This window comes from Ylistrum balloti, unplaced genomic scaffold (assembly GCF_031769215.1).
Source record: "Ylistrum balloti isolate Yb309-2 unplaced genomic scaffold, AGI_CSIRO_Ybal_v1 Utg370024, whole genome shotgun sequence".
NCBI classification, from domain to species: domain Eukaryota; kingdom Metazoa; phylum Mollusca; class Bivalvia; order Pectinida; family Pectinidae; genus Ylistrum; species Ylistrum balloti.
The window spans coordinates 57098-84359 of record NW_026782090.1 but is presented as its reverse complement, the minus strand read 5'-3'; the positions used below and the strand labels follow the sequence as shown (position 1 = coordinate 84359).

At 35.9% G+C, this 27262-nt stretch overlaps 1 protein-coding gene across 1 annotated transcript; it reads left to right on the top strand.

Annotated features, from left to right (window-relative positions):
* The first annotated feature begins 729 nt into the window (after positions 1 to 729).
* Positions 730 to 23301, top strand: LOC132548680 (sodium- and chloride-dependent GABA transporter 3-like). Its single transcript, XM_060212561.1, has 13 exons — positions 730 to 957; positions 9735 to 9866; positions 10153 to 10450; positions 10987 to 11119; positions 11309 to 11443; positions 18716 to 18819; positions 19527 to 19651; positions 20220 to 20332; positions 20715 to 20852; positions 20941 to 21040; positions 21435 to 21535; positions 22112 to 22288; positions 22718 to 23301. Exons 1-13 carry the CDS (start codon positions 750 to 752, stop codon positions 22823 to 22825), a joined length of 1872 nt encoding a protein of 623 aa, XP_060068544.1. The 5' UTR covers positions 730 to 749; the 3' UTR covers positions 22826 to 23301.
* The last annotated feature ends 3961 nt before the right edge of the window (positions 23302 to 27262 follow it).

The following is a 27262-nucleotide window of genomic DNA, read 5'->3' as shown; positions in this document are numbered from 1 at the left end:
ATTCTAGCCTCGAGATGTTTACCTCAATCCTGGATCAGTGCTTCAAGTGAATGAGTTTGTGAAACAAGAGCTTCGTGAAGGTAGAAGAGGCTACATACCTGAAATGTTCATATATCTTATAGCATATGAACAATGAATATTTTTTTCTCTCAGTATGTTAGCTCAAAATAGTAAATCTAGATATCCGAATTCCAGCATTGTGGGAAATCCAGATATCCGAATTCGAGCATTGTGGTAAATCCAGATATCCGAATTCGAGCATTGTGATAAATCCAGATATCCGAATTCGAGCATTGTGATAAATCCAGATATCCGAATTCGAGCATTGTGATAAATCCAGATATCCGAATTCGAGCATTGTGATAAATCCAGATATCCGAATTCGAGTATTGTGGGAAATCCGTATATCTGGATAATATCGGCCATCGCAGCATTTATGTATCTAGATAAAGTTGGAGACCTTCGCCTTATAAACATTTGGACTTTTTTGGTTTCACAACAATGAGCGTTTTTATTATAAACATTGGTGGAATTGTGTGCAAAACGAAAAAGTAAAGCAGTGCAAATCATAACAGCGCTGGATTAGTCACGGAAATAGCTGAACCTAATTATGGAGCTACTGCCCTTCCATACATTTCATTCACATGGACCGCACTGCAATAAAACCCAGGTATAGTGTAGATTAATGATCTGTCTCCGTTTCTCCACATATATACCTTCTTATACACAATTTTTCAGGGTTCAAAGTCATGGGGTCGATGTGTAACGAAGAAAAAGATGTGGTATCGATCGAAGAAAGCAACACTTTCCTTACAGAAACAGGAGTAACTGATAAAGGATTACACAAACGTGAGAAATGGTCAACAAGAGTTGATTTTCTTCTGGCATGTGTTGGCTTCTCTGTCGGATTCGGAAATGTCTGGAGGTTTCCATACCTTTGTTACAAGAACGGTGGAGGTAAGTCATAATATTAGAGGATTATTTTCTCATTCTAGGACATCTTAGCATGGAATTTTTGTAATTTTGTTTTCTTTCCCTCCTATCGAAGTCTACGTCACCTAACTAATTCTGCATTATTTTAAGAGCTACTCTCTCTCTCTCTCTCTCTCTCTCTCTCTCTCTCTCTCTCTCTCTCTCTCTCTCTCTCTCTCTCTCTCTCTCTCTCAATAAGTTGCGTAAATTGTCCTATCGATTTATTGCTTGTATTTATGATGTATTTTGAAGAAAAATACTGTGATTAGTTGTGAATACTTATGTCCAATTATTTTGTAACTATTTATTTGGAATTAAATATGTTTAAATCAAACGGATGTTTTAAAACCATTATAACGTTTTATTCGAAACTAGATCTATAATGATTTTCTTCAACTGTCCGAGAAATCTACCTGTGTTAGCCAAACAAATACCTGTCACGATCGCCAATTTCTCGACGTTACGTTATACATGTCTAAATAAACCAGTCTGAATGACCAAACCCTGGCATTCGTAATAAGGGTCCCTGGATCATACAGCATATTGACTGTTTGCAATTTACGATAGTCGATTAAAAAATAAATAAACGTGTTAAAAGATTGGCAATTATGGAATTGCATATTTCCTGTAGATCCCCAGGAGTGTACATAAACTCAGCAGACCGTAACGGACATGCTATGGCCACATTCATAAAAGCGACTAGGAAAGGGTATAAGTAGAACACCATTTTCGGGAGCTTTGCTCACGTGACGCCCAGGCTTGCCAGCAAAGTCACACTTGACTTCTTCATGAAGACGTGTTCTTATCTCGCTTTTGTATTCTACATATACAAAAGGAAAAAACTTAAACGCGGTATTTAAAATCTATTCACTTCAAAGCACACTAATTTAAGAATACCAACGAAATCAGATATTGAAGTAATGTCGGGTATCACATTTTGTAAATTGTGAAATTAAATTTCGGTCCTCACCTCCGTTTAAATAATCTTATTTAATATTTTTACCTGATGCCCTTTGTGTATCACGGTATAGGTAACGTATATTGAACGTTTGTGAAACAGATCCGCTACACCAGTACCCAATAGCTTCAAAATCTCTCCGTATTTCAGTTTTTTTTTCGTAAAATTATTGCTACGTAAAGTAACCAAATGGTTATTATAAACAAAAATACCTCAAGGTAGGTTTGGTTTTATTGGTTGCATTGAATTTTAAGTGAAACAGCACCATGTATGCAAATGAGTGTTTACCAACACAGACGTCTTTACAGAACATATATAAGAAAATACACAAAAGGGTGGATGGTGGGGTTTGTCTCCTCCAAAAGGAAGCCTTCAAACGTTAGATACAGTAGCGCCAAGTAATGAATTAAACTGCACCTTACAACAGTTTCGCCCTTATTCCTCTCATCAGTGATATCAAGGGACTAAATTCTGAATGCCAAGAGGCGACTAAGGCAAATCCAAACTGATCGAAAGACACTGGACGTTTCTCCATTGTGTTAAACTGTCAGTGTAAATTCTATTAGTAATAACTTTAACAGACAAACAGGATTCAATTTTCTTTTTTGAAAGAAACATCGACATTTCAAACTCTACAATTAATAAGTCTAGTATCAATAACGTAACAGTAGCACAGTGATAAGATCCCTGCTCTCAGATGCAAAGCTCTTGCATCGAATACTCATATCATTCCTTATTTGAGAGAGATTACATGGTGTTTTTCTATTTTCTATTTTGTTTCAAAAGGAAACATTTAAATATGAAACAATTATATTGTTGGTTGTTTCAGATGTGAAATGATGTGTAAAATATCAATTAAATATTTTTTACATCGTCTCCAATCTCTCTCTCTCTCTCTCTCTCTCTCTCTCTCTCTCTCTCTCTCTCTCTCTCTCTCTCTCTCTCTCTTTGTTTATAATGTTGCCCGAATTCCTCTGTTCTCTAGTTTTTTCTATACTAACATGGACGTTAGTGGGCTGGTGAATTTACTCAGACAGTCACTTCTGATCGGTCTGGAGCTGACTAAAACGGCCATCTTATGCTTGATCAAAGTCATAGCTTTTCTGCTCTTTAGGTTTGGGTCCATATAGCGGCCTGATAGAGTACCTTTATCACCAGACGTTATGTACGAATTTGATCGTGTTGTCTTTCGACTATTTCTTACTGTATATATTAGAACTGAAGATATTTTTTTTTCTGTGTCTCGTTTGAGGAGTCAATCTGCCTTCTCAAACATGATGGACACCTAACGATTTGAGTAAAGTTCCCATCAGCTTGGTTATGATTACGTCTTATTTGAGGAGTGAATAGACTCACAACGAAAGTCCACGACCAGACAACAGAGTTCACGAGGTCATTGCATCCGTGTATATATAGCGTAGCGGTATCAGAGTCTGATAGAGTGTTCTAAAAGCTGCCTAAGGATACGTTTTCTTCACTGTTGTTTTGTTTCACAAACATGTCACAAAGAGCACACTCAATCACAAAAAGTCAAATATGAAGCACAAAAATCTTACATCATGAATAAATAAATTCATAGAAATTATAGAAAAATCGATTTAAAGAAACTACGTGTTGAAGAGACTGTTTCTAACACAAGCGATCTTTAAAAAAAATAGCACAGTGCGTTTTAAACTATTAGGTGTTGTTGATAATCAATTTAAAGTATTTTAGAACTTTTGTGTGTTTCTATCTCCCCACTGCAGCTTGAAAATATGTTGTGTCGGCAATGACATTTTTCATTCATTCGAGGAGTCTAAAGTTCTCGTTATGTGCTGTGATAATAGCGACTGATCACGGACGAAGGGGTTCTTACTTCACGGAAACACAAAGGCTTAGTGATAATGATATACAAAAATGTATATAGCCTGTACTTTAAGACACCGGTTATATATTCTATTTATCCAAAAACATAAATTGAAATTCAGATCACGGAAACAGCTTTGTTGTTCAATCTTTGTTTATCTGCCGTTAACTTTACACTAAATTTTACCTGATAACGTACACCAAAATAATTGTTCCGCGCAAAAATGACAGCAATTTTTATAACAAAATAAGTATTTTTAAGTTATTTCAGGAAGTAATTCTGTCGAATTAATGTACGTGCGAAAATACAGGTAGCAGTATACAGTCTCTCAATGTGGCCATGGGTAATATTTTTGTTCATTAGATTTGCCAGTTGTAAAGGTTTTACTGAAAGTTTGAAAAATAAATCCTTGTAAAATTTGGTCTTGTAATGTTGAAGTGGACAATGTGGGGTTTCATGTTTTTCAGGATGACAATTTGCATTTGTTGGAGATTATTATTGGGACAGTCTCGAATTTGTGTCTACACACCAGAAATTAGCTTTACAAGAATCGAAGATAAAGGCGTTCAGAGTTGGAATTTATGGAAATCGGCAGCCGTTTAAGTTCAATATTCCCCAAATTATTTCTCCTTAGACATGGCGGACAGATAGGAACGTGTCGTGTTTCACATGAAGGTGAAATTAATGACAGCCATATGGTGTCATGGCTGTAACCGAAAGAAAGAAATTTCACTCAATTTCTTGGAGAGCATGCGTCGGACCTCCCACATGTTGTTAAGTGTGGTAGACCTCGTTTTAACGACAATTCATCTAGTTTCCCTTCATCTCAGTGTACACCGTTTTAATGGTTGTGACAAGGCTTTACAAGTTGGTAGATGTTTCAATTTGATTCGTACATCTCTTTTGCTCGTTCATATTTAACAGGTTAAATGTCTACTAGTATACTATTTTGCCTTTCAGCTGACGCGTTGCACGGTGTCAGTGGCATGTATGGGATTCCGTAGATATTTACCTAGGCGTGACAAAGCCTCACAAACCTACCGGAAAGTGACTTAGTGCAACAGTATAACTATATCCTTTAGGCTGACACATTATTTACGTTCCGTGTTTGTCACTGGACCTTCACTGGATCATATCATAAGGCGAATTCTGGTTTATTCTATAACGAAATCCGAGAGGATCACATATTAACAGACAGTTGTAAACTGAAGAAGGTAGAGTCTGCTTGATATAGGGACCTCTGGATAATTAAGCAAAATTTAATTAAAATGTCTGTCATCTGATGTATTCCAAACTATCCTGATGTATTCCAAACTATCACTCGCTTGTATTCAAAGCCGGAAAATATTATGTTGTTTGTTTTTTTCATTAGGAAAAATAGTTAGACCTAGATCTTAAAAAATATCTGCCCTCATAACAAGTGTGTTGCTTATAAAAATGAAAATAGACAAAGATGAAGCGAAGACTGCATTAAAATTTCGTGGTCAGTTCATTGTACAGTGAAACAATGAAAATATCATCCACGCGAAAATAACCGGCTGTACGATAATCTGTTGGCAGATAAGACTTGTAAAAAACTGGAGTGCTGTATCAATACTATTGGTAGTAACATTTCAAACTTAATATCTAGTTACAAATTTTCATTTAGTTTTTGATATTTTTTCTAAACATACAGAAAAGAGAAATCATCTTTCTATCCAGAATGCAAAATTAAAAGAAACAAGAACTGGAAATGAATCACAAATTGCATTGTGGCGGCAGTGCTATTTAATGGAAAGTTAAGACAGAGCTACGAAAACCTAGAACGGTGGAGATTTAACATTAAAGAAAAGAAAGATTGATAGAATCTGTATGTATGTATGTATTCCAGATCGACTGGGTCGAGGAAGGACTTTTGTAACAAAATCTCATTCGAGACGAAGCCGAGAATAAGATGTTACAGAATGTAAGTCCAAGACTGCGGCAAACCAGTATATTGTTCTCCTTCATTGTCATCTCTACATGTCATAAACCTTTCTCGACTACTTTCATTTAGAAATTGATGGACTCGATTGGATTACCTCCCCTTTCGATTAGGCGTCATAAATATAATTGATTATGACATCATCTAAATCATGACGTCACATGGTGCAAAAAGTACCCGATAGTCAGAGATAATCTTCCGCTGGGTAGCACATGAGATTTCCCTGTTTCAGGTATGACTCAAGCGTTTTCTTTAGACGTTTATTTACGAGATCATGCCCAGCAATAAAGGGATCTCAACGTTTACTCACCGTGATATGGGACTTTCTTTTAAATATATCTATTCATTTTCTTCTACTAAACAGTATTGATAACTTGATTTTTCGGTCTCGAATTTTCATTCCCTGATAGTTACAAAGTGTACACTTTTCTCACCCCAAACCGATGTGATGCTTTGTAATTTCAAGTTTCTGGAAATTGAAAAACGTAGACATAGCCTACCATACAATACTATATCATGTAATTCATACTGTTGTAGAAAATAAGCAGAATTTTTAATGAATTGTGTTTCACTTCCGTCAATAATTTCATCTAAAGTAAATAATCTGTGTGAATTTTTTATGAAATGGACAAGTTTAAACACTTCTGATATATATTGCAGGAGCAGAATAATCTTCCTCAAACCAGCACTGTCTTAAGCGGATGACAACAATTATGATCTTTCCATAGTATTTTTAGCTTTTAATTTGCAAATTCAGACTCGGATTATTTCCAATTATTACCAAGTACTTGTTGAAAGTGCTAACACTTTTTACTATATGATATATTGTCTAGTAAGCCACTTTTGGCTGGACACTTTGTATAGTGTGATTTGATGATAGTGTAGATATTTTGTGCTTAGCGCTTAAATAAAAAAAAATTAACTTCATCTCAAACTGCTGTAACTGTCAATAACTGGTGCAGATGAACGTGCTTTGCATGAGTATATGATTATGATATCTTATTTCAGCTGACAAACGATCTTAAGTTGTGGTTATTATACTTTCAGAAACTCGTTTAAATTATTTTTTCATGATTTTTACAGTCAGTTGACGCAATACACTACCGAGTCAGTGACACGCTATAACAGGGGAGAAGTTTAGGAATTTCTAGCTATATAAGTCGGCCGATCCAGTTACAGACTGACGTCATGGGCAATTATTTTATCGTCAAAAACAAAATTTCTTTCGCAAAAATAAGGATCTTAATAGCAGTATCATATGTTTATACCTTCATACAAACAAAATAATCGGTAGGAAAAAGGGATGGATACCGGATATCCTAAAAAATCTAACCGTGTTATCAATTCAGCCAGGCGACACGCATGTTTATCTCAGTTTAATGGTATCTTTCGGACTGACATATTTAAGTTATTTTTAAAACTAAAAAAAAAAGGATCAAAAAGCCGATTTAGGATTCTCAAATTATCAACTTTACTTTGCATGCAAATAAGTTGACAGGAAAATAAATAAAAACATACTTTCTAAAGCTGTAATATGTAAAATGTACTTATTGGTCTAATTTCAACCTTTTTTCCGTTGGCGTGTTTGTGTCTTTATATCACGGCCCTAGATTGTATAACAATGGGTGGTATGCTATGTTTGTCGGATGTAACCCAGCCAGTTCGAGTCCAATCCGACCTATAAAAATCATGAGGCATATCAATTTCATTGTCTTTATAGACAATTTTAGACAGTGTTAACTTAAAAACAGTTTACAGCTTGACAGACAGAAATGGAAAGAATACTTACAAACGGACACTAAAAACATATCAACACTACCACCCGTACTAACAAGTAACTCTTACGGGACAGTCCGTTGGATGGGACTTAAAATGGCGGTCAGTTATAATTTTATTACGTTTGATAATATAGACAGCCCCTCTCTACCTCATCTCTGTATCTCACTCTCTCTACTCACTGATAGTATTGACAGCCCCTCTCTACCTCATCTCTGTATCTCATTCTCTCCAGTCACTGATGGTATAGACGGCCCCTCTCTACCTCATCTCTGTATCTCATTCTCTCAAGTCACTGATGGTATAGACGGCCCCTCTCTACCTCATCTCTGTATCTCACTCTCTCCAGTCACTTAAAGTATAGACGGCTCCTCTCTACCTCATCTCTGTATCTCACTATCTCCAGTCCCTGATAGTATAGACGGCCCCTCTCTACCTCATCTCTGTATCTCACTCTCTCCAGTCACTGATAGTATAGACGGCCCCTTCCTACCTCATCTCTGTATCTCTCTCTCCTGTCACTGATAGTATAGACGGCCCCTCTCTACCTCATCTCTGTATCTCACTCCCTCCAGTCACTGATAGTATAGACGGCCCCTCTCTACCTCATCTCTGTATCTCACTCTCTCCAGTCACTGATAGTATAGACGGCCCCTTCCTACCTCATCTCTGTATCTCTCTCTCCTGTCACTGATAGTATAGACGGCCCCTCTCTACCTCATCTTTGTATCTCACTCTCTCCAGTCACTGATAGTATAGACGGCCCCTCTCTACCTCATCTCTGTATCTCACTCTCTCCAGTCACTGATAGTATAGACGGCCCCTCTCTACCTCATCTCTGTATCTCACTCTCTCCAGTCACTGATAGTATAGACGGCCCCTCTCTACCTCATCTCTGTATCTCACTCTCTCCAGTCACTGATAGTATAGACGGCCCCTCTCTGCCACATCTCTGTATCTCACTCCCTCCAGTCACTGATAGTATAGACGGCCCCTCTCTACCTCATCTCTGTATCTCACTCTCTTCAGTCACTGATAGTATAGACGGCCCCTCTCTACCTCATCTCTGTATCTCACTCTCTCCAGTCACTGATAGTATAGACGACCCCTCTCTACCTCATCTCTGTATCTCACTCTCTCCAGTCACTGATAGTATAGACGGCCCCTCTCTACCTCATCTCTGTATCTCACTCTCTCCTGTCACTGATAGTATAGACGGCCCCTCTCTACCTCATCTCTGTATCTCACTCTCTCCAGTCCCTGATAGAATAGACGGCCCCTCTCTACCTCATCTCTGTATCTCACTCTCTCCTGTCACTGATAGTATAGACGGCCCCTTCCTACCTCATCTCTGTATCTCTCTCTCCTGTCACTGATAGTATAGACGGCCCCTTCCTACCTCATCTCTGTATCTCACTCTCTCCTGTCACTGATAGTATAGACGGCCCCTCTCTACCTCATCTCTGTATCTCACTCTCTCCAGTCCCTGATAGTATAGACGGCCCCTTCCTACCTCATCTCTGTATCTCACTCTCTCCTGTCACTGATAGTATAGACGGCCCCTTCCTACCTCATCTCTGTATCTCACTCTCTCCTGTCACTGATAGTATAGACGGCCCCTTCCTACCTCATCTCTGTATCTCACTCTCTCCAGTCCCTGATAGTATAGACGGCCCCTTCCTACCTCATCTCTGTATCTCACTCTCTCCCGTCACTTCATACTATTTAATTACTACTCATTTTCCTAGTTTTCCTCGTCCACCGAAAGGTCGTAGTAGACGTGATTAAGTAAACTGAATCCCATGTTGGGATAATTCAGGTAGTATATATAACACCGCGTTCACGTTCTTTGAGGTAAATATGTCAGGAGAAATGGCTCCAGGAGAATATTAACTATGGAAATAGTTGTTAAAATGTGCAACTTCCAGAAGAAAGACCACCTAAAAGTGTTCAATGAAAATAACTTTACTACTAACTAAGGTGACAGGACATGAGCTGTTAATATTGTACTGTCGTTTATCTAAATATAAACTTGCTTGTTTATGGTCGTCCAAAAACACTTCTTAATGAATACATGCCGAAGTTGATGACATGAAGACCTTAACAGGCGATATTATAAAGATATTTATGTGATATAGAGGTTGTAAGCTCGTTATAAGTATAAATAAACTGATGTGATACAGGTGTTCAGGGTATAATACCTCTTGTCCTTGTTTTAGGAGCGTTCCTCATCCCTTACATAACATGTGTGGTGGTGGCCGGAGTACCCCTCTTCTTCCTGGAAGTAGCCATTGGTCAGTTCATGGGGGTCAGCGGTTTCAAAGCATGGAATATCTGTCCATTATTCCAAGGTACCTCTAACATACACAACATGTTGCATTTCGTCTTATTTAAAAAAATAAAAATAAAAACATTTTCAGTGATTTATATCATATATACATTAAATGAAATTTATCATAAATGTCTGGCGAAACTATAGTATATCAAAGATCCGTATACGTTATTGATTGTATCCCAACATCATGACCTCACGTGTTAATGATAATTCCTGACGTATGAAACAAATATACCTATCTAAGATATAGGGGGCGTTGTGAACATAGCGAGATTAGGTGTAAATTTACACGTATTTTACAGGAATTGGCGGTGTAACGACCACGGTTGTGTTTTACCTCAACTGTTACTACAACGTGATCATATGTTGGGCACTTTACTACGTGTTCTCCTCCTTCACCTCCGAGCTTCCCTGGAAGTCTTGTGGCCATGAATGGAACACAGAACACTGTTATGACTTTACTGGCGCCAATAAAACGGTGGTCAATATGACAGAGGCTGATACCAACCTCATCGTTAACAACACCTGGTCGAATTCTACCTACAATGCCACCAAACATGTTGCATTGATTAGAATCGATCCCGTCAATGAGTTTTGGGAGTAAGTTTATTTTTATATCATTTTTTTGTTTCATGTCTTGTATTATATTTTCAGGTTGGTAAGAAAACAAGTGTTGGTATACTCTTCGAATTTGGAACTAATGTGGATTGTAGTGAAGATGTGTTCATGCTGTTTATCTCTGCCGATCTATTTTTTTCATTCTCATTACACTTTTAATAAACATACGTAATATTCTATGTCATGCTATGTAATCTAAGAGATGTATATTATTACTTTGATTACCTTGTCCAGTTAAAAACTTTTAAAAAAATGTTAGTGAAAGCAACATTCCATCCTGTGTTTACAATTGCCCATACATTTCATTGTAGTAATTATGAAAGTAGAAAACATTATATCTTAATATAGATACTGATTCAATAGCATTGTCGACGGGGTTTGTTCGGACAAGATAACAAATGACGGCAATAATAATGATGGGGTTCGCCAAAAATGTAGCAAAAACATCACATTTCAGCGAAAGATAATCATATTCTTGTGAAATTTTATCTCTGAGATTCTGAATTCTTATCCACCAGGAGAAAAGTGTTAGGTATATCAGATGGGATTGAGAACACGGGAACCATAAAGTGGGACCTTGCCCTGTGTCTCCTATTAGCCTGGGTCATCGTGTATGTGTGCATCTGTAAAGGAATCCGATCTTCCGGTAAGGTGAGTACATCACATCCGGTTTGGTTTACTGGCATTACATTCAAGTTGCCAGATAGTCGACGCACGTCGATTGGACTCTGTCCGGCGACGGAAAACTTTCATCATCATCATCATCATCATCATCATCATCTTCTGATAAGATTACATACATGAATTGTGTGATAACTTTTTTCTCTTTTTTTTCTACAGGTGATGTACGTCACTGCGACTGCCCCATACTTTTTCATGATAGCACTTCTCATACGTAACTCCATACTGGACGGTGCTATAGATGGGGTGATCTATTATCTAAAACCAGATTTAGCCAAACTTTTGGATATTGGGGCAAGTATTGGTTAGACCACTAATCAAGCAGACCTTGTAAGACATTCACTTGAGACGAAATGTCTTCGCAAGGTCAAGTTTATTCACAAAAAGACGTAATCTTACAGGACATTCGTTTCTTCCATTACATAATCACGAACACATTCCTTTATAACCGTTTCACAACCCAATTCTAAAGAATCAAAATTCAGGACATCATATAGCTTCATCAATTTTAATGAGTTAATTTTTTTGCATTGAAAATTTCCCGATCCGGATGTGAATAAATACATAAGCGTCTCATTATTTCACAGCTCAAAGTCACAGCGAAAATACCGAGACAGCAGCTGGTGATACGGCGTTAGGAGCGTATATGAATTCTATTATATATATTTTTAAATATCTTAATATTTTCAACATGTAACGAATAAGAAATGTTTATTCATTCAAATGCATATTTATTACACTTCTAAATATGTAATAAATAATGCGGGATGATTTTATTCAAGATTTTAAACGATATGATTTTAAAAAGCTTTGTAGTCAGCGACGTTAAAGAAGTTAAATTACTTTATAGAAATTTTGTTTCAGTTAACAAGCCAACACTCCACGACTACAAGCGACAACAAAACAGTGAATCACCCTTCCTGAATTTAAATAATATCAGCCCTGTTTAGTTTAACGTCCATCACCTTAGTAGGTAGTGATTCATTTCAGGAAGAGAAAAAAGACTGATATTGTAAAGTTTATTATATAAGTAATATACTTAAGTGTGCAGAGTGTCAGCTGGGTGATTAATTTCATGTGTCTGTAGATGAGAGTGATAGGTGAAAGTATCAAAGATATAATTGAGGCAAGTGATATTGGGCAATAAAAACTCCCTTTTCTCAAAAAAAGTCTGAGTCTTCGAAGTACGATGAATTCGGACTTTTGAGTTTTAGATAAATGGTCATGAACACGAGTTCCATGTTTTCTTTACTTACGGAAATACCTACTTATTTATTTGAAAGATGTGCTAACTATTAAGTATCCATCTACTGTAATAACTTAAGTTTCCTTTGATTCCGATGACTGTTAGTTACAATAGAAATAGCGATCAAGTCTATTTGTATACACAGATCAAACATTGGGATCGCCATTGTTCCACAAGAATGTCTTTCTGTGTTTATCCTGTTGGGCTCTTTCCAAGGGTTTGAGTGAAGACAAATTATGTCTTGTCTTCATGAATGAACGATACAAAAATATAAATAAATAATGATTTACGTTGGCAATTTTTTTAAATAAACTACGAAAAAGTGTTCAAATATAATAGATATATTTCGTGATTGTGATTTGCTAATCAAATGTTTTTTTTTTACAAACAATACATTTTCCTTGTTTTCTGAGAATGAAATATCAGTTAAGGGTTTCCCATCAATGGTAAGGATGCAGACCTTCCTCGTTTACCTTGGATATCTTAATCTCATAAGATTCTATATCAACATTTAATTGATTGTTCGTGTAGTTGAAGTGACTTCAGGGAAAGGTGGCCAAATAATGATGTATGTGTAAGATGTGTGTGTATGGTGGTGGTGGTGGTGGTGTGTGTGTGGTGTGTGTGGTATGTGGTGTGTGTGTGTTTGGGTGTGTGTGTGTGTATGTGATACAAGTATGAAATTAGATGTGATCGGTACTTTATGTCTGATGATTTATTTTGTTGCAAACATAATTCTCATTGAAGAAGATATGATTACTCGAATTAACCAAAAATCATGTAGCTGATGTCGGCGATCAAGCAGAATTCGCTTACCCTTCTAGAACACCTGATTCTTATTCGCTTTTACTTTATCCAGGAATTTGTGCGATGTTTTCTTTTGGTCATGTTTTTGATCCTTGTTTGATCGAATTTGTGTTGGTACCGCCTATACTTCTGTAACCAATGAACGAACTTGACAGGGACGTTTTTTCTTTATTCCTTAGAGAATTTAGAGATAAAACTTATTGTTATTACGTGTTGTACGAACTTAATTGACAGCAACATATCTGATAATAAAAAGAGCCGAAGCAACGGAATTGCGATGCTTACAGTTGAGTGTAGACTAATCTTTACGTCCTAGTACACGTGAAGGGCACGAGGAAAATACTTCTAGTTCACAAGAAACAGACTATAGGCAAACTAGTAGTGCACTAAAGTCCACACAGGTAATGTGAAAGATCCCTGATATATAATGGATAGATATCATAGCCTCCTGGTGTTTCAGTCCAGGGACTATACAACCAATGGTTACCTGTGGTTTTATCTGTACGGTTACTTGTGGTTTAACCTGTACGGCTACCTGTGGTTTTACCTATACGGTTACCTGTGGTTTTACCTGTACGACTACCTGTGGTTTTACCTGTACGGCTATCTGTGGTTTTACCCGTACGGTTACCTGTGGTTATACCTGTTCCGCTACCTGTGGTTTTACCTGTATGACTACCTGTGGTTTTACCTGTACGGTTACCTGTGGTTATACCTGTTCCGCTACCTGCGGTTTTACCTGTACGACTACCAGTGGTTTTACCTGTACGGCTACCTGTGGTGTTACCTGTTCCGCTACCTGTGGTTATACCTGTACGGATACCTGTGGTTATACCTGTGCGGATGCGTGGTTATGTACCTTATATTACAGTACTGTTTATTTGGTACCATAACATTAACTTTTACGCTCGGAATTATTGGCGACAAAACATTTATCTGGTAATTCATATTGTACAATGTTATTAAAAAGTAACACAGATATTAACAAAAATGTGTTGCTAAATAAGGAAAAATAAATGAAGAAGAAAGGAAAAATCATATAGAGAACATTAGGTGATACCATCAATAATTACTCCGGCAGGATCACACCAAGCACTGACCCAAGTTCAAGATTCTGTTTATCATATAACATAATCAGATAAATTATTTACTTGTAGCTCGACTGTGTCATAGGTACTGGAACTCTCGCTATACTGTGTAGGTGTAAGCTTTCACGTTGAATTAAACATTTAACATGTGTGTAAGCCCTCGTGTGGTTTCTATGCAAAGACCACCCATAACAATCACCTCAACATGGAATGTAAACTCAACTATAATAATTTTTAAGCAAGTCAGCTTTTTTCATCAATAAAAGGCTAATCACTCCCTGTACTTACCTGGATCCGCCTCCCTTGAAGATATATGTTTCACTGATTAAAAAGTCCGTTCTACCTAATGTCTATTATATACCTAAGTTTGATTATGGTTGACGTCAGTGCATCATTTAAACCTATTAAGATGTATCTAGTTTAATGACTGAAAAAGGCCGTTACCGATTTCACCTGTAGCCGAACCCCCGGCTTATAAAAGGTAGAGGTTTAAAATTACATGTATATTCCTGATAAATTGAAATTAAGCACTTCTGTCTAAATTATCAAACTTTGGTATAATAATAAAGTAGTTTTTTTCTAAATATAAACTTTTGACCTCAACACAATAATATATTTCTAGAAGTTTTTATTCGTTTATGTTTCAAATCAAACCATTTAAGTATATTTTCTCTTATATCTATCAAACAGCTATTTTTGATTACACGTTTGAGAATTTCCAGTGGATAATGCTTTCAATTAATCAATTTCCTAACCAATTAAACTTTTTAAATTATATAACATCTCCTCCAAATAGGATGAATTTCATTCATCACAGATCTTTTGTTTCTATAAAGTCCATGTTTCCTAACAATTAATTATCATTGTGAGTTTGTAGTTATTCAATTTACTTTTGTTTTAAATTATGAAATGCGTAAGAATTTACATTAGAATAAAAGGTAATTCATACAGCTGTAGGATATTATACAGGTAAGGACTTCAGACAATACACAGGTAAAAATCACAGGTAACTGTGTACACTGGCCGTTCTATATTAGGGGAGATAGCAGCATCACCTGTACCAGGCCTAGAAGTTTACCTGTAGTCTAAACCCCGTCTAAACTTAGTCGTAATCTCGTGCACTACAAGTGCACTAAGTGTAAAGATTAATCTATACACTTAACTGTAAAAATAAGTAAAGTTGTTACATATAAACAGTTGCATGACATTTCGGAACTAAATATCTATAGCGTGAGTAGAATGTATATATATAGATATCGAGTTAGGTGACTCTGTTAATATAACAAACCCAACTCTTGTTTATTAAGAAAATGACAGGAATGTCATTTCTCAACCGGATATGAAGAGATATGGGGTCACATGTCCGACCCCGTGTAATTTCAGTGAATATTTCGGTTATTAGATGTTAACATTGCTTGGTTTAGTAATTTACTGTTGGCGCTGCTTGGTTTAGTAATTTACTGTTGACGCTGCCTGGTTTAGTAATTTACTGTTGACGCTGCCTGGGTTAGTAATTTACTGTTGACACTGCCTGGTTCAGTAATTTACTGTTGACACTGCTTTGTTCAGTAATTTACTGTTGACACTGCTTGGTTCAGTAATTTACTGTTGACGTTGCTTGGTTCAATAATTTACTGTTGACACTGCCTGGTTCAGTAATTTACTGTTGACACTGCCTGGTTTAGTAATTTACTGTTGACACTGCCTGGTTCAGTAATTTACTGTTGACGTTGCTTGGTTCAGTAATTTACTGTTGACGTTGCTTGGTTCAATAATTTACTGTTGACACTGCCTGGTTCAGTAATTTACTGTTGACACTGCCTGGTTTAGTAATTTACTGTTGACACTGCCTGGTTCAGTAATTTACTGTTGACGCTGCTTGGTTCAATAATTTACTGTTGACGCTGCTTGGTTCAGTAATTTACTGTTGACGCTGCCTGGTTTAGTAATTTACTGTTGACGCTGCCTGGTTCAGCCATTTACTGTTGACGTTGCTTGGTTCAGTAATTTACTGTTGACGTTGCTTGGTTCAATAATTTACTGTTGACACTGCCTGGTTCAGTAATTTACTGTTGACGCTGCTTGGTTCAGTAATTTACTGTTGACGCTGCTTGGTTCAGTAATTCACTGTTGACGCTGCCTGGTTCAGTAATTTACTGTTGACGCTGCTTGGTTCAATAATTTACTGTTGACGCTGCTTGGTTCAGTAATTTACTGTTGGCGCTGCCTGGTTTAATAATTTACTGTTGACACTGCCTGGTTCAGTAATTTACTGTTGACACTGCCTGGTTCAGTAATTTACTGTTGACACTGCCTGGTTCAGTAATTTACTGTTGACACTGCCTGGTTCAGTAATTTACTGTTGGCACTGCCTGGTTCAGTAATTCACTGTTGACGCTGCTTGGTTCAGTAATTTGCTGTTGACACTGCTTGGTTCAATAATTTACTGTTGACGCTGCCTGGTTCAGTAATTTACTGTTGACACTGCCTGGTTCAGTAATTTGCTGTTGACGCTGCTTGGTTCAATAATTCACTGTTGGCGCTGCTTGGTTTAGTAATTTACTGTTGGCGCTGCTTGGTTTAGTAATTTACTGTTGACGCTGCCTGGTTCAGCCATTTACTGTTGAGGTTGCCTAGTTCAGTAATTTACTGTTGATGCTGCCTGGTTGAGTAATTTACTGTTGGCGTTTTCTGGTTCAGTCATTTACAACAAGGGCCAGATGTGTATCTGCAAATTAAATGTTCGAATGTTTAACTACATACTAAACATTCGAATGTTTCACTACGAAATAAATGTTCTGACTTATAATACAAACTAAACACTGGAAAATTAGATTACAAACTAAACATTCGAATATCTAACTACAAACTGAATGTTCGAATATCTAACTACAAACTAAATGTTCGAATATCTAACTACAAACTAAACGTTCGAATATCTAACTACAAACTAAATGTTCGAATATCTAACTACAAACTAAATGTTCGAATATCTAACTACAAACTAAACGTTCGAATATCTAACTACAAACTAAATGTTCGAATGTGTAACTATAAACTAAACGTTCGAATATCTAACTACAAACGAAATATTCGAATATCTAACTACAAACGAAATATTCGAATATCTAACTACAAACGAAATATTCGAATATCTAACTACAAACTAAATGTTCGAATATCTAACTACAAACTTAATGTTCGAATATCTAACTACAAACTAAACGTTCGAATGCCTAACTACAAACTAAACGTTCGAATATCTAACTACAAACTAAACGTTCAAATGTGTAACTACAAAGTAAATGTTCGAATATCTAACTACAAACTAAACGTTCGAATGTGTAACTATAAACTAAACGTTCGAATATCTAACTATAAACTAAACGTTCGAATATCTAACTACAAACTAAACGTTCAAATGTGTAACTACAAAGTAAACGTTCGAATATCTAACTACAAACTAAACGTTCGAATATCTAACTACAAACTAAATGTTCGAATATCTAACTACAAACTAAATGTTCGAATGTGTAACTACAAACTAAACGTTCGAATATCTAACTACAAACTAAACTAAACGTTCGAATATCTAACTACAAACTGAATATTCGAATATCTAACTACAAACTAAATATTCGAATATCTAACTACAAACTAAATGTTCGAATAACTCAAACTAAACGTAATATCTAACTACTAAACGTTCAAATGTGTAACTACAAAATAAATGTTCGAATATCTAACTACAAACTAAACGTTCGAATATCTAACTACAAACTTAATGTTCGAATATATCTAACTACAAACTAAACGTAAACTAAACAAAGTTCGAATATCTAACTACAAACTAAACGTTCAAATGTGTAACTACAAAGTAAACGTTCGAATATCTAACTACAAACTAAACGTTCGAATATCTAACTACAAACTTAATGTTCGAATATCTAACTACAAACTAAATGTTCGAATGCCTAACTATAAACTAAACGTTCGAATGTGTAACTACAATATTAACGTTCTAATATCTAACTATATTCGAATATTTAGCTTCAAACTAGATGTTAGAATGTCTACAAACTTAATATTCGAATGTGTAACTACAGGCGTAACGTTCGAATGTGTAACTTTAACCAGGATGTTTAAATGTGTAACTACAAATTAACGTTAGAAAAATGCCGAACTACAACCGAAATGTTCGAATGTTTAACAAATGAACGTTCGAATGTGTATCTACAAATTACACGTTCCAATGTGTGACTACAAACAGCTTTTTTCGAATGTGTTCTCAGAAATCATGAAAATCAATGAAGGATTTTAAAACTTACTCCGGAAACATGGGTGCACCTTTAATATATTTATAGCCCTGAAGGGCTTTGCAACCCCTGCGGGGGTCATCACAGCTATTTCACATTTATTTTGCAGGTTTGGGTTGATGCCTCGACACAAATTATGTGGTCCTATTCCATAGGAATCGGAGCTCTGACAGCTCTCGGCAGCTACAACAAATTCCACCATAATTCTTACAGGCACTGTATAGTATAGCATAGTGTGCATTTCTGAAACTGCGGTACTGTAGGAGTAAGGCAAAATAGTACTTAATGATATTATCATCTCTGATTAATAGGTGTAGTATTTTAAACGCATCCTTTTTGCATAATACGAATCATAGATTTTCATTTCCGATATCTTAGGGCTGTATTGTATAAATAATATACCAGATTTTGTCGAATATGAAAGAATAACAGCGTTTTGATATTCTATGAGGTTAATCCGTATGTATGTCTCAAGTTTACATATTGGTGGAAATGGAGGTGGATTTATTTTTATTATTATTTTCTGATTTGATTTGCTTTTCATTTATCTAGTTTTGAGTAGAATTGTTTCTGTGTTGTTATTTCTGTTCCCAAACTTGTATTACTTGTATGGATAACGTTGAATTCTTATCAGAAATAGTATCGAGTCAGTCACTAGGATGTACACGTATCGTTGTAATACAACCGGTATCAGTTCACAAAATAATGAGGTAAAGTGCCTAATGATTGATGTATCTTCTTCCAGTGATATTACCTTGATGAAAATCTTGACGATGTGGGGATTACACCTGTTTCCATTAATGTTATAACCTTTAGTGATAATCAGTTTCATGTCGTGTTCCTCCTCTCACCTGTTCAAACAGGAAATATCTATTGACACGCTTGTCGGTAAGTTTAAGTTTGCTCTCCGTTGCTTACAGAGATGTGACAATATTCGCCCTTATTAACTCTGGCACAAGTATATTTGCGGGATTCCTGATATTTACAATTCTGGGTCACATGGCGTTCCTCCAGGACACGACGGTGGATAAAGTAGCGTCGTCAGGTAACCATTAGTAACAATGACGCAATATCCGGCCACCCGCTTCAGATAATTCCTGTTCTTTTGTAACTTTAGCTCAGGTCATCGCAGCAGACACCAAAGCTTGTACGAAAACCTGCAGTGTATTCAACACTGAAGTAGAGTCAAATATTCATATCTAATGATCAGCAATAGACCTTGTATTTGTTTATACAACAATCACGATTTCCTAAATTTGTGTAAATCATTTCGCTGATTATCTACTACATGTCATTAATCAACATGCATGTAATCACTAATTGAAGGTTCACGAAGGATTCTAAGGTTTATGCCAAACTGAAACTAGTATCGTCGGGAGGTAGTTTGTTTTGTTTCATAATATATTGCTTTTTCTGGAAGCTGCCTCTGGCTAATTTTTGTGACGTTTGCAGGACAAATGTTAAGCCACTTCATCAAAATGTACCAACATTTACCCAAGTACATGTCAAACAATACTTACTGTAAAATAATAAATTTTCGTTGTGAGATTATTTTCAATGAATTTGGCTAGTTTCTTACTAATACAACCTACCAACATTTTGTTGCTATTCAGGTCCCGGTTTGGCTTTCATTGCTTACCCTAAGGCAGTATCCCTGATGCCCGGAGCCCCGGTTTGGTCAGCCCTTTTCTTTATCATGTTGATATTCCTAGGAATTGACAGCCAGGTATAAACCATTGTTACTTGTTTGATGTACAGGAATGTAAACATTATCTTTAAACATATTAACAAACATCCAAATGTCTTTTACTGATTGCTACGTATCTTCAGATAATTGTTGTTGTTGTTTTTTTAAATTTTACTGATTGTAGCATCTATCGTTCTTGACTGACTCATCCCCGGATTGAACCTGATTTAGTCTTGTTGTAAAACCACCAGTCAACACATGTGTTCCATTACACTCAACAACTTTTTATTTGACTTCAAAAACTGAAGAGTTCAACATTTAATATAGAGAGTTATGTCCCTTTACCTAACTGGTATTCTCATTGACAGATACCACACTGATTGTTACGTATCTTCAGATCATTGTTTTTTTTAAATTCCAGTTTGTACAAATGGAAGGGTTCATTACAGCTGTTGTTGATCAGTATGCTCATGTCCTTCGACGTGGATACAGGAAAGAGTTATTCATAGCTCTCGTGTGTTTTGTATCGTTTCTCATAGGACTCAGTATGGTGTCACAGGTAAGATTACTTCTTGTATATGATAATGTGGAATACATTATTTGTTTAAATAGAAATTCTTCGTTATATTCATGTCCTTTATTTCCAGGGTGGAATGTATGTATTTCAAATATTTGATTATTATTCTGGAAATCGTGTGATTCTTCTCATCGCCTTCTCCGAATGTGTAGCAATATCTTGGATCTACGGTGAGTGTTCATCACAAATTTGTTTCATTTGATCTCTGGAATAGGTCGTAGTTCACAACACAAGGATGATTAATCGTTCTAAGATTTATGCAATATTTGTGTTAACAATATAATAGATCTAGGACCATCTTTAACTAAGGTTAATGATAACATACAAAACAATATATATATATATCTTGTTACAGTCACGCCTATAAATTGAGATTGGTTGAAGTCGGCGGAAAATATCATTCAAGTCTTAATATTTTTGCTCATAACCCTTCCTGGAAGGATGAAACAGCATGATAAATTATGAATTGTTAAATGCTGTTTGGCGTGTACTTATTTGATCCTAAAATTGTTTCCAGAATTGGGTTTTGTTTTATATATGTTGAGCACTGCTTTGTGTAACCAGGTATTAACCGGTTCTATGATAACGTCGAGATGATGTTAGGATGGCGTATCAATCGATATATGTGGGTAGCTTGGACAGTGCTGTCGCCGACGTTTTGTGCGGTAAGCAACTATTAATTTCAATTCCTAATTTGTGTAAGACCCAATCTTTAAGGAATACATTAGTTTCCTACAGCAATTTTTGGTACTTTGGTGGTCGTAAAGATGTCATCGGGACATATTCTATTTCTTTGTGCGATATAAAGCTGGACGTGTTTGATGCTGGCTAGTTTGTCTGCTGATCTGTTGATGTTTGTCTTGTTAAAAACGAGATATCACATGCTTGCACTGACAAAGATTTACATGGAGGGTATAGTCTCTGGACTTATTCTCCTTGTACTTTTTCAGTAGTCGTCGTGTAAATCTTTTCTTTTGTCCATATTTTGCGCTAGTTTAATGGTGCCTGAGTTGAGATTTAATTGATATGTCGGTATTTTCAGTACATTTTTGGAAGTATAACATTGCAGTTGGTACAACAGTTTAATACATACCATGAATCCTCAAGGACCTTGTTAATGAAAAATGGCGTTTTCATCAGCTCAAAATTTCATCAATATATCATATGTTATGCTGGAAACTTTTACAACAGCAGACTTAAGCTAGCGAACAAATTAACAATTTAAGCACATGATTTTTCAGGTGTTTTTCCTAATTGGCACGGTGACGTATTCAGAACTTGATTACAAGAGGCCATTGACCACATATCACTATCCTGACTGGGCTGTTGCTATCGGCTGGATCATGGCGTTGTCGTCTACCGTCTGGGTTCCAACACTCATCATTCACAAATTCGTCAAATATGGATTTTCGATAAAGGTTAGCCAATTGTACTGAATGTTCCATCTCCTTGTGTGGTATAAAGTAATCCTAGTGATTTTGTTTTTCAGGAACATTTTCCTCATTTGAGATCGTGACATTACTAAATTGGACGTACCTAGAATAATATGGTTGACGTCTTCGATTTAGCAGAGGACGCTTACCCTTTCGAAACGCATCTCTCTTTCTACTTTCCCTATTGTTTTTCCGTAAACATAAATGTTTAATATACTTTGCCCATGTTTCACAGATTTTATGTTTGAATCAAAAGTGTCTACATATGTCGATACTCTCTAGTTATTTCATATACTTTGGTGCAGAAGATTTGTAAATGCTTTATTGATGGAGTGACTAGCTAGTAGGTGGTATTCAGAACCATTTTACTAAATCTATATTTCCCAGTGGTATTAACCGATCTCTTTGTTTCAGACGTTTAAGCTTATGCTTGTCCCACTCGGTCTAAAGGAACATCAGCTGAGACCTGAGGACAAAGGAGAAAAATCGCTCAAAGATTTACAAAATGGTGTGAAATACTGAATATCTACACCACCGAACTTACATCCAACTTTACATAAAAATTATAAGGAAAATGTATTTCTCTGGAACTACCGCATCGAGGTTCAGGATTCCTAACGTAAACGTTTTCAGAATAGAAATGTTCATTTATTCTCTCTTTGTCTTTGAACAATCAATCTTGTTTAATTCTATATATATGAAACGTAATCCTTACGATATTATCTCACGCTTGAATCATCGAAATATATGTTAACAATTGGTTTATTCTGAAGTTGATCTTAATGATACAAACTTGCTTATCTAATATGTTATTAGCTTCGTTCCATACGTTACATAGTCCTCTGATGTATGAGGACATCCTATAACTGATTTGAAACACTATTTGTTATTTATAACGGTTTGGAAAGTTTATCAAAATCAAAGTCAAGTACATCTGCTCTGATATAGACTGTATATATGCAAGTTCTTGTATACCCTGTAATCGAAATTTATCAGATTAAAACCATAAATATCTATATATATATATATATATCTTATTTTATTTATTTCAGTTTTGTAAAACATTTTCAAATTTAGGAAAATTGATCATTTTACATAAAGGTTATAAAATTGTTTGATGTTTTTTATTAACTATGTCATGTAATTACGAGGATATGTTACGATAACTACTGTAAAATGACATATTTTTGCGGGGCTAAATTTTCCTGCTTTGCAAAAAAAAAAAAAAAAAAAAAAAAAACAAAAACAAAAAAAAAAAAAAAAAAAAAAAAAAAAAAAAACAAAAAAAAACCAGAAAAAAAAAAAAAAAAAAAAACAACAAATAAAATCAAAAACAAAAAATGTTCTGTTGCTGACTTTAAATATTTCGTTATCAAATACAGCTCAATGGATTTACCTGTACCGATTTGAACAGTTCCTTATATGATAGTAACAACGGACACTAGGATAATGCGAAAATTAATGAATTTACAGTATTATAGGGTCTTTAAAAAAGAGGCATCCGGTAAATTGGATAATGCAACTAGTTTCCATTATCAAAGAAACTGAAGAAAATGTTCACCTGTAAACTGGTTATTATAAAATTGTGAAGGAAGTTAGAGTTGATGTTCATGAATGCAGGAGAGAATGTGACAAACTGAACTATCATTCTAAGGTTGGCGCTGTAGTCATTGTGAAACATGTTATTCAGTCGCATTCATTAAAGTAATACAAATTTCAAAGTCATACGTTCTTGTCATGTTAAGAAAAGGGGTCACCATCTTTACATATATGTTAGCATCTATTTATCTTAATTAAATACATCTTGAACCTTATGTGTCGATCTAATATGGAATTCATTGAATGAATTAAATTGGATATGTCACGAACATGGATTAATCAAATTATTAACGAGATTGATCAATTTCATATTACATCGGCACTCATGTGAGATTCCATTTATCATGAAAAAACAAAATAAAAAAATATTTCCCTATCAGACAGATTTCGAAACGAACGGTACCGAGGCATTCATATGACGTCATCAAAACGTGACTTATCTATGACGTCACACCGGTGTCTTACGATATTCGTAGCATGACCGTACGACATGACACGACAGGCTAGTGATGTGATGACATAAATGAAAACGGAAATCGTCAATAAAAAGATTCCATGACATCACAAATCGTTCTACATTTAAGAAACTTAGGTAGGAAATTACTAGGGCACACATTGATATATTTTATCTTTAACTATTTTGGGTATTTACTGCATATGTTATTGAATTCGTAGGGAATCTTAGAAGTGTTTAACTCTTGTTAATTGTCCTAATGTCCAACGAGGCGTGACAAATATAATATTGAGTGAGGTAGATAATACAAAACATGTTGTCATTTGCCATTATTGGATTCAAAATGAAAATATCAGCGAACTCACTCCTGGGCCTGTTTTCATGAAACCATTCTAATGCTCAAGCACAGATCTTGTGCTCAAGCAGACTTTCTTTTTATTTCGCCTAAATTATATAAAATAAAACAAATGTCAAATATAAACATTGAATATAACTTTGATTTGAAGTCCTTTCAAAACTTGTTTAAAAGTTTTGGCAAAATCAGTCTTATTTATTACTTTTTAACTTAAACAAGACATAAGGCTTGAGTACAAAATTCATGCTTGAGCACGAGAACGGTTTCATGAATACGGGCCCAGGTGTTTGTGCCGTTGTTCAATCTTTACACAACTGTGGGAATCAAATGGTGAATAGACATATTAGCATTCAGAAACAATTTGATAGGAAATTGTCCTACATATATATTACTCAACAATCTAATCACTAGGCGATCTGGTGGCGCAAACTGGAATTGGATGATCATATGTTAATTTCTAAAACACAAATACTTCGGAAAGAATATCAAAAAAGATTAATGATAAAGATATATGTACCTTTATTGCAAAAACATGGCATTAGAATCACAAATGCGTTTTACATAAAGATAATGTGCACGTCCCATGTTAACAAATTCTCGATTACAACTTTAATTTGGTACGATACATAATCGTAATGTATACCTATAAGAACACTCGTTTATTAAGTACATATTATAATGAGCAAATTTTGAATGAACAACCAGATTTTATTCTGTTTAAGTGTATGTACAAATACGTCAATGTATGCCCTGAGCACCAAAACATCATTTAGGTTGTATATGTGATGATGGGTTTACAACTATGTATGTATGTAGAAGGTGCATGTAATCTGTCGGAATTTTTAGTTAAGGTGCTGATGCATGATTCTAGACTAATGAGTGTTTGTGATTTTATATATGTTTCAATATTGTAATGTCACGTCTTTATAGGAGGACTTTTTTCCTGTCTATGTACCCACTGGATATGTATCTGTAGATTTAGAAGAAGACCTATGTTATTTGTTTCGGGTTTTTCGAGTTAATTATAACTTTCTTCATGTGTCAAATTGTAAGAAAAATTAGTGTTTGTGTTCAGTATGGAAAGTGTTATTGTGTCTGTGTTTGTGTTCAGTATGGAGAGTGTTATTGTGTCTGTGTTCAGTATGGAGAGTGTTATTGTGTCTGTGTTTGTGTTCAGTATGGAGAGTGTTATTGTGTGTGTGTATGTGTTCAGTATGGAGAGTGTTATTGTGTCTGTGTTCAGTATGGAGAGTGTTATTGTGTCTGTGTTTGATGGTGGGGAGTGTTATTGTGTCTGTGTTTGATGGTGGGGAGTGTTATTGTGTCTGTGTTTGATGGTGGGGAATGTTAGTGTGTCTGTGTTTGTGTTCAGTATGGAGAGTGATATTGTGTCTGTGTTCAGTATGGAGAGTGTTATTGTGTCTGTGTTTGATCTTGTTTGATGGTGGGGAATGTTAGTGTGTCTGTGTTTGTGTTCAGTATGGAGAGTGATATTGTGTCAGTATGGAGAGTGTTATTGTGTGTGTGTATGTGTTCAGTATGGCAAGTTTTATTGTGTCTGTGTCTGTGTTCAGTATGGATTGTGTTATTGTGTCTGTGTTTGATGGTGGGGAGTGTTATTGTGTCTGTGTTTGTGTTCAGTATGGAGAGTGTTATTGTGTCTGTGTTCAGTATGGAGAGTGTTATTGTGTCTGTGTTTGATGGTGGGGAGTGTTATTGTGTCTGTGTTTGATGGTGGGGAGTGTTAGTTTGTCTGTGTTTGATGGTGGGGAGTGTTAGCGTTATTGTGTCTGTGTTTGATGGTGGGGAGTGTTATTGTGTCTGTGTTTGATGGTGGGGAGTGTTATTGTGTCTGTGTTTGATGGTGGGGAGTGTTATTGTGTCTGTGTTTGATGGTGGGGAGTGTTATTGTGTCTGTGTTTGATGGTGGGGAGTGTTAGTTTGTCTGTGTTTGATGGTGGGGAGTGTTAGTTTGTCTGTGTTTGATGGTGGAAAGTGTTATTGTGTCTGTGTTTAATGGTGGGGAGAGTTATTGTGTCTGTGTTTGATGGTGGGGAGTGTTATTGTGTCTGTGTTTGATGGTGGGGAGTGTTATTGTGTCTGTGTTTGATGGTGGGGAGTGTTAGTTTGTGTTTAATGGTGGGGAGAGTTAGTGTGTCTGTGTTTGATGGTGGGGAGTGTTATTGTGTCTGTGTTTAATGGTGGGGAGAGGTATTGTGTCTGTGTTTAATGGTGGGGAGTGTTATTGTGTCTGTGTTTGATGGTGGGGAGTGTTTTTGTGTCTGTGTTTAATTGTAGAAAGTGTAAGATTGTCTGTGTTTGATGGTGGGGAGTGTTATTGTGTCTGTGTTTAATGGTGGGGAGTGTTATTGTGTCTGTGTTTGATGGTGGGGAGTGTTATTGTGTGTGTGTTAGATGGTGGGGAGTGTTATTGTGTGTGTGTTAGATGGTGGGGAGTGTTAGTGTGTCTGTGTTTGATGGTGGGGAGTGTTAGTTTGTCTGTGTTTAATGGTGGAAAGTGTTATTGTGTCTGTGTTTAATAGTGGGGAGA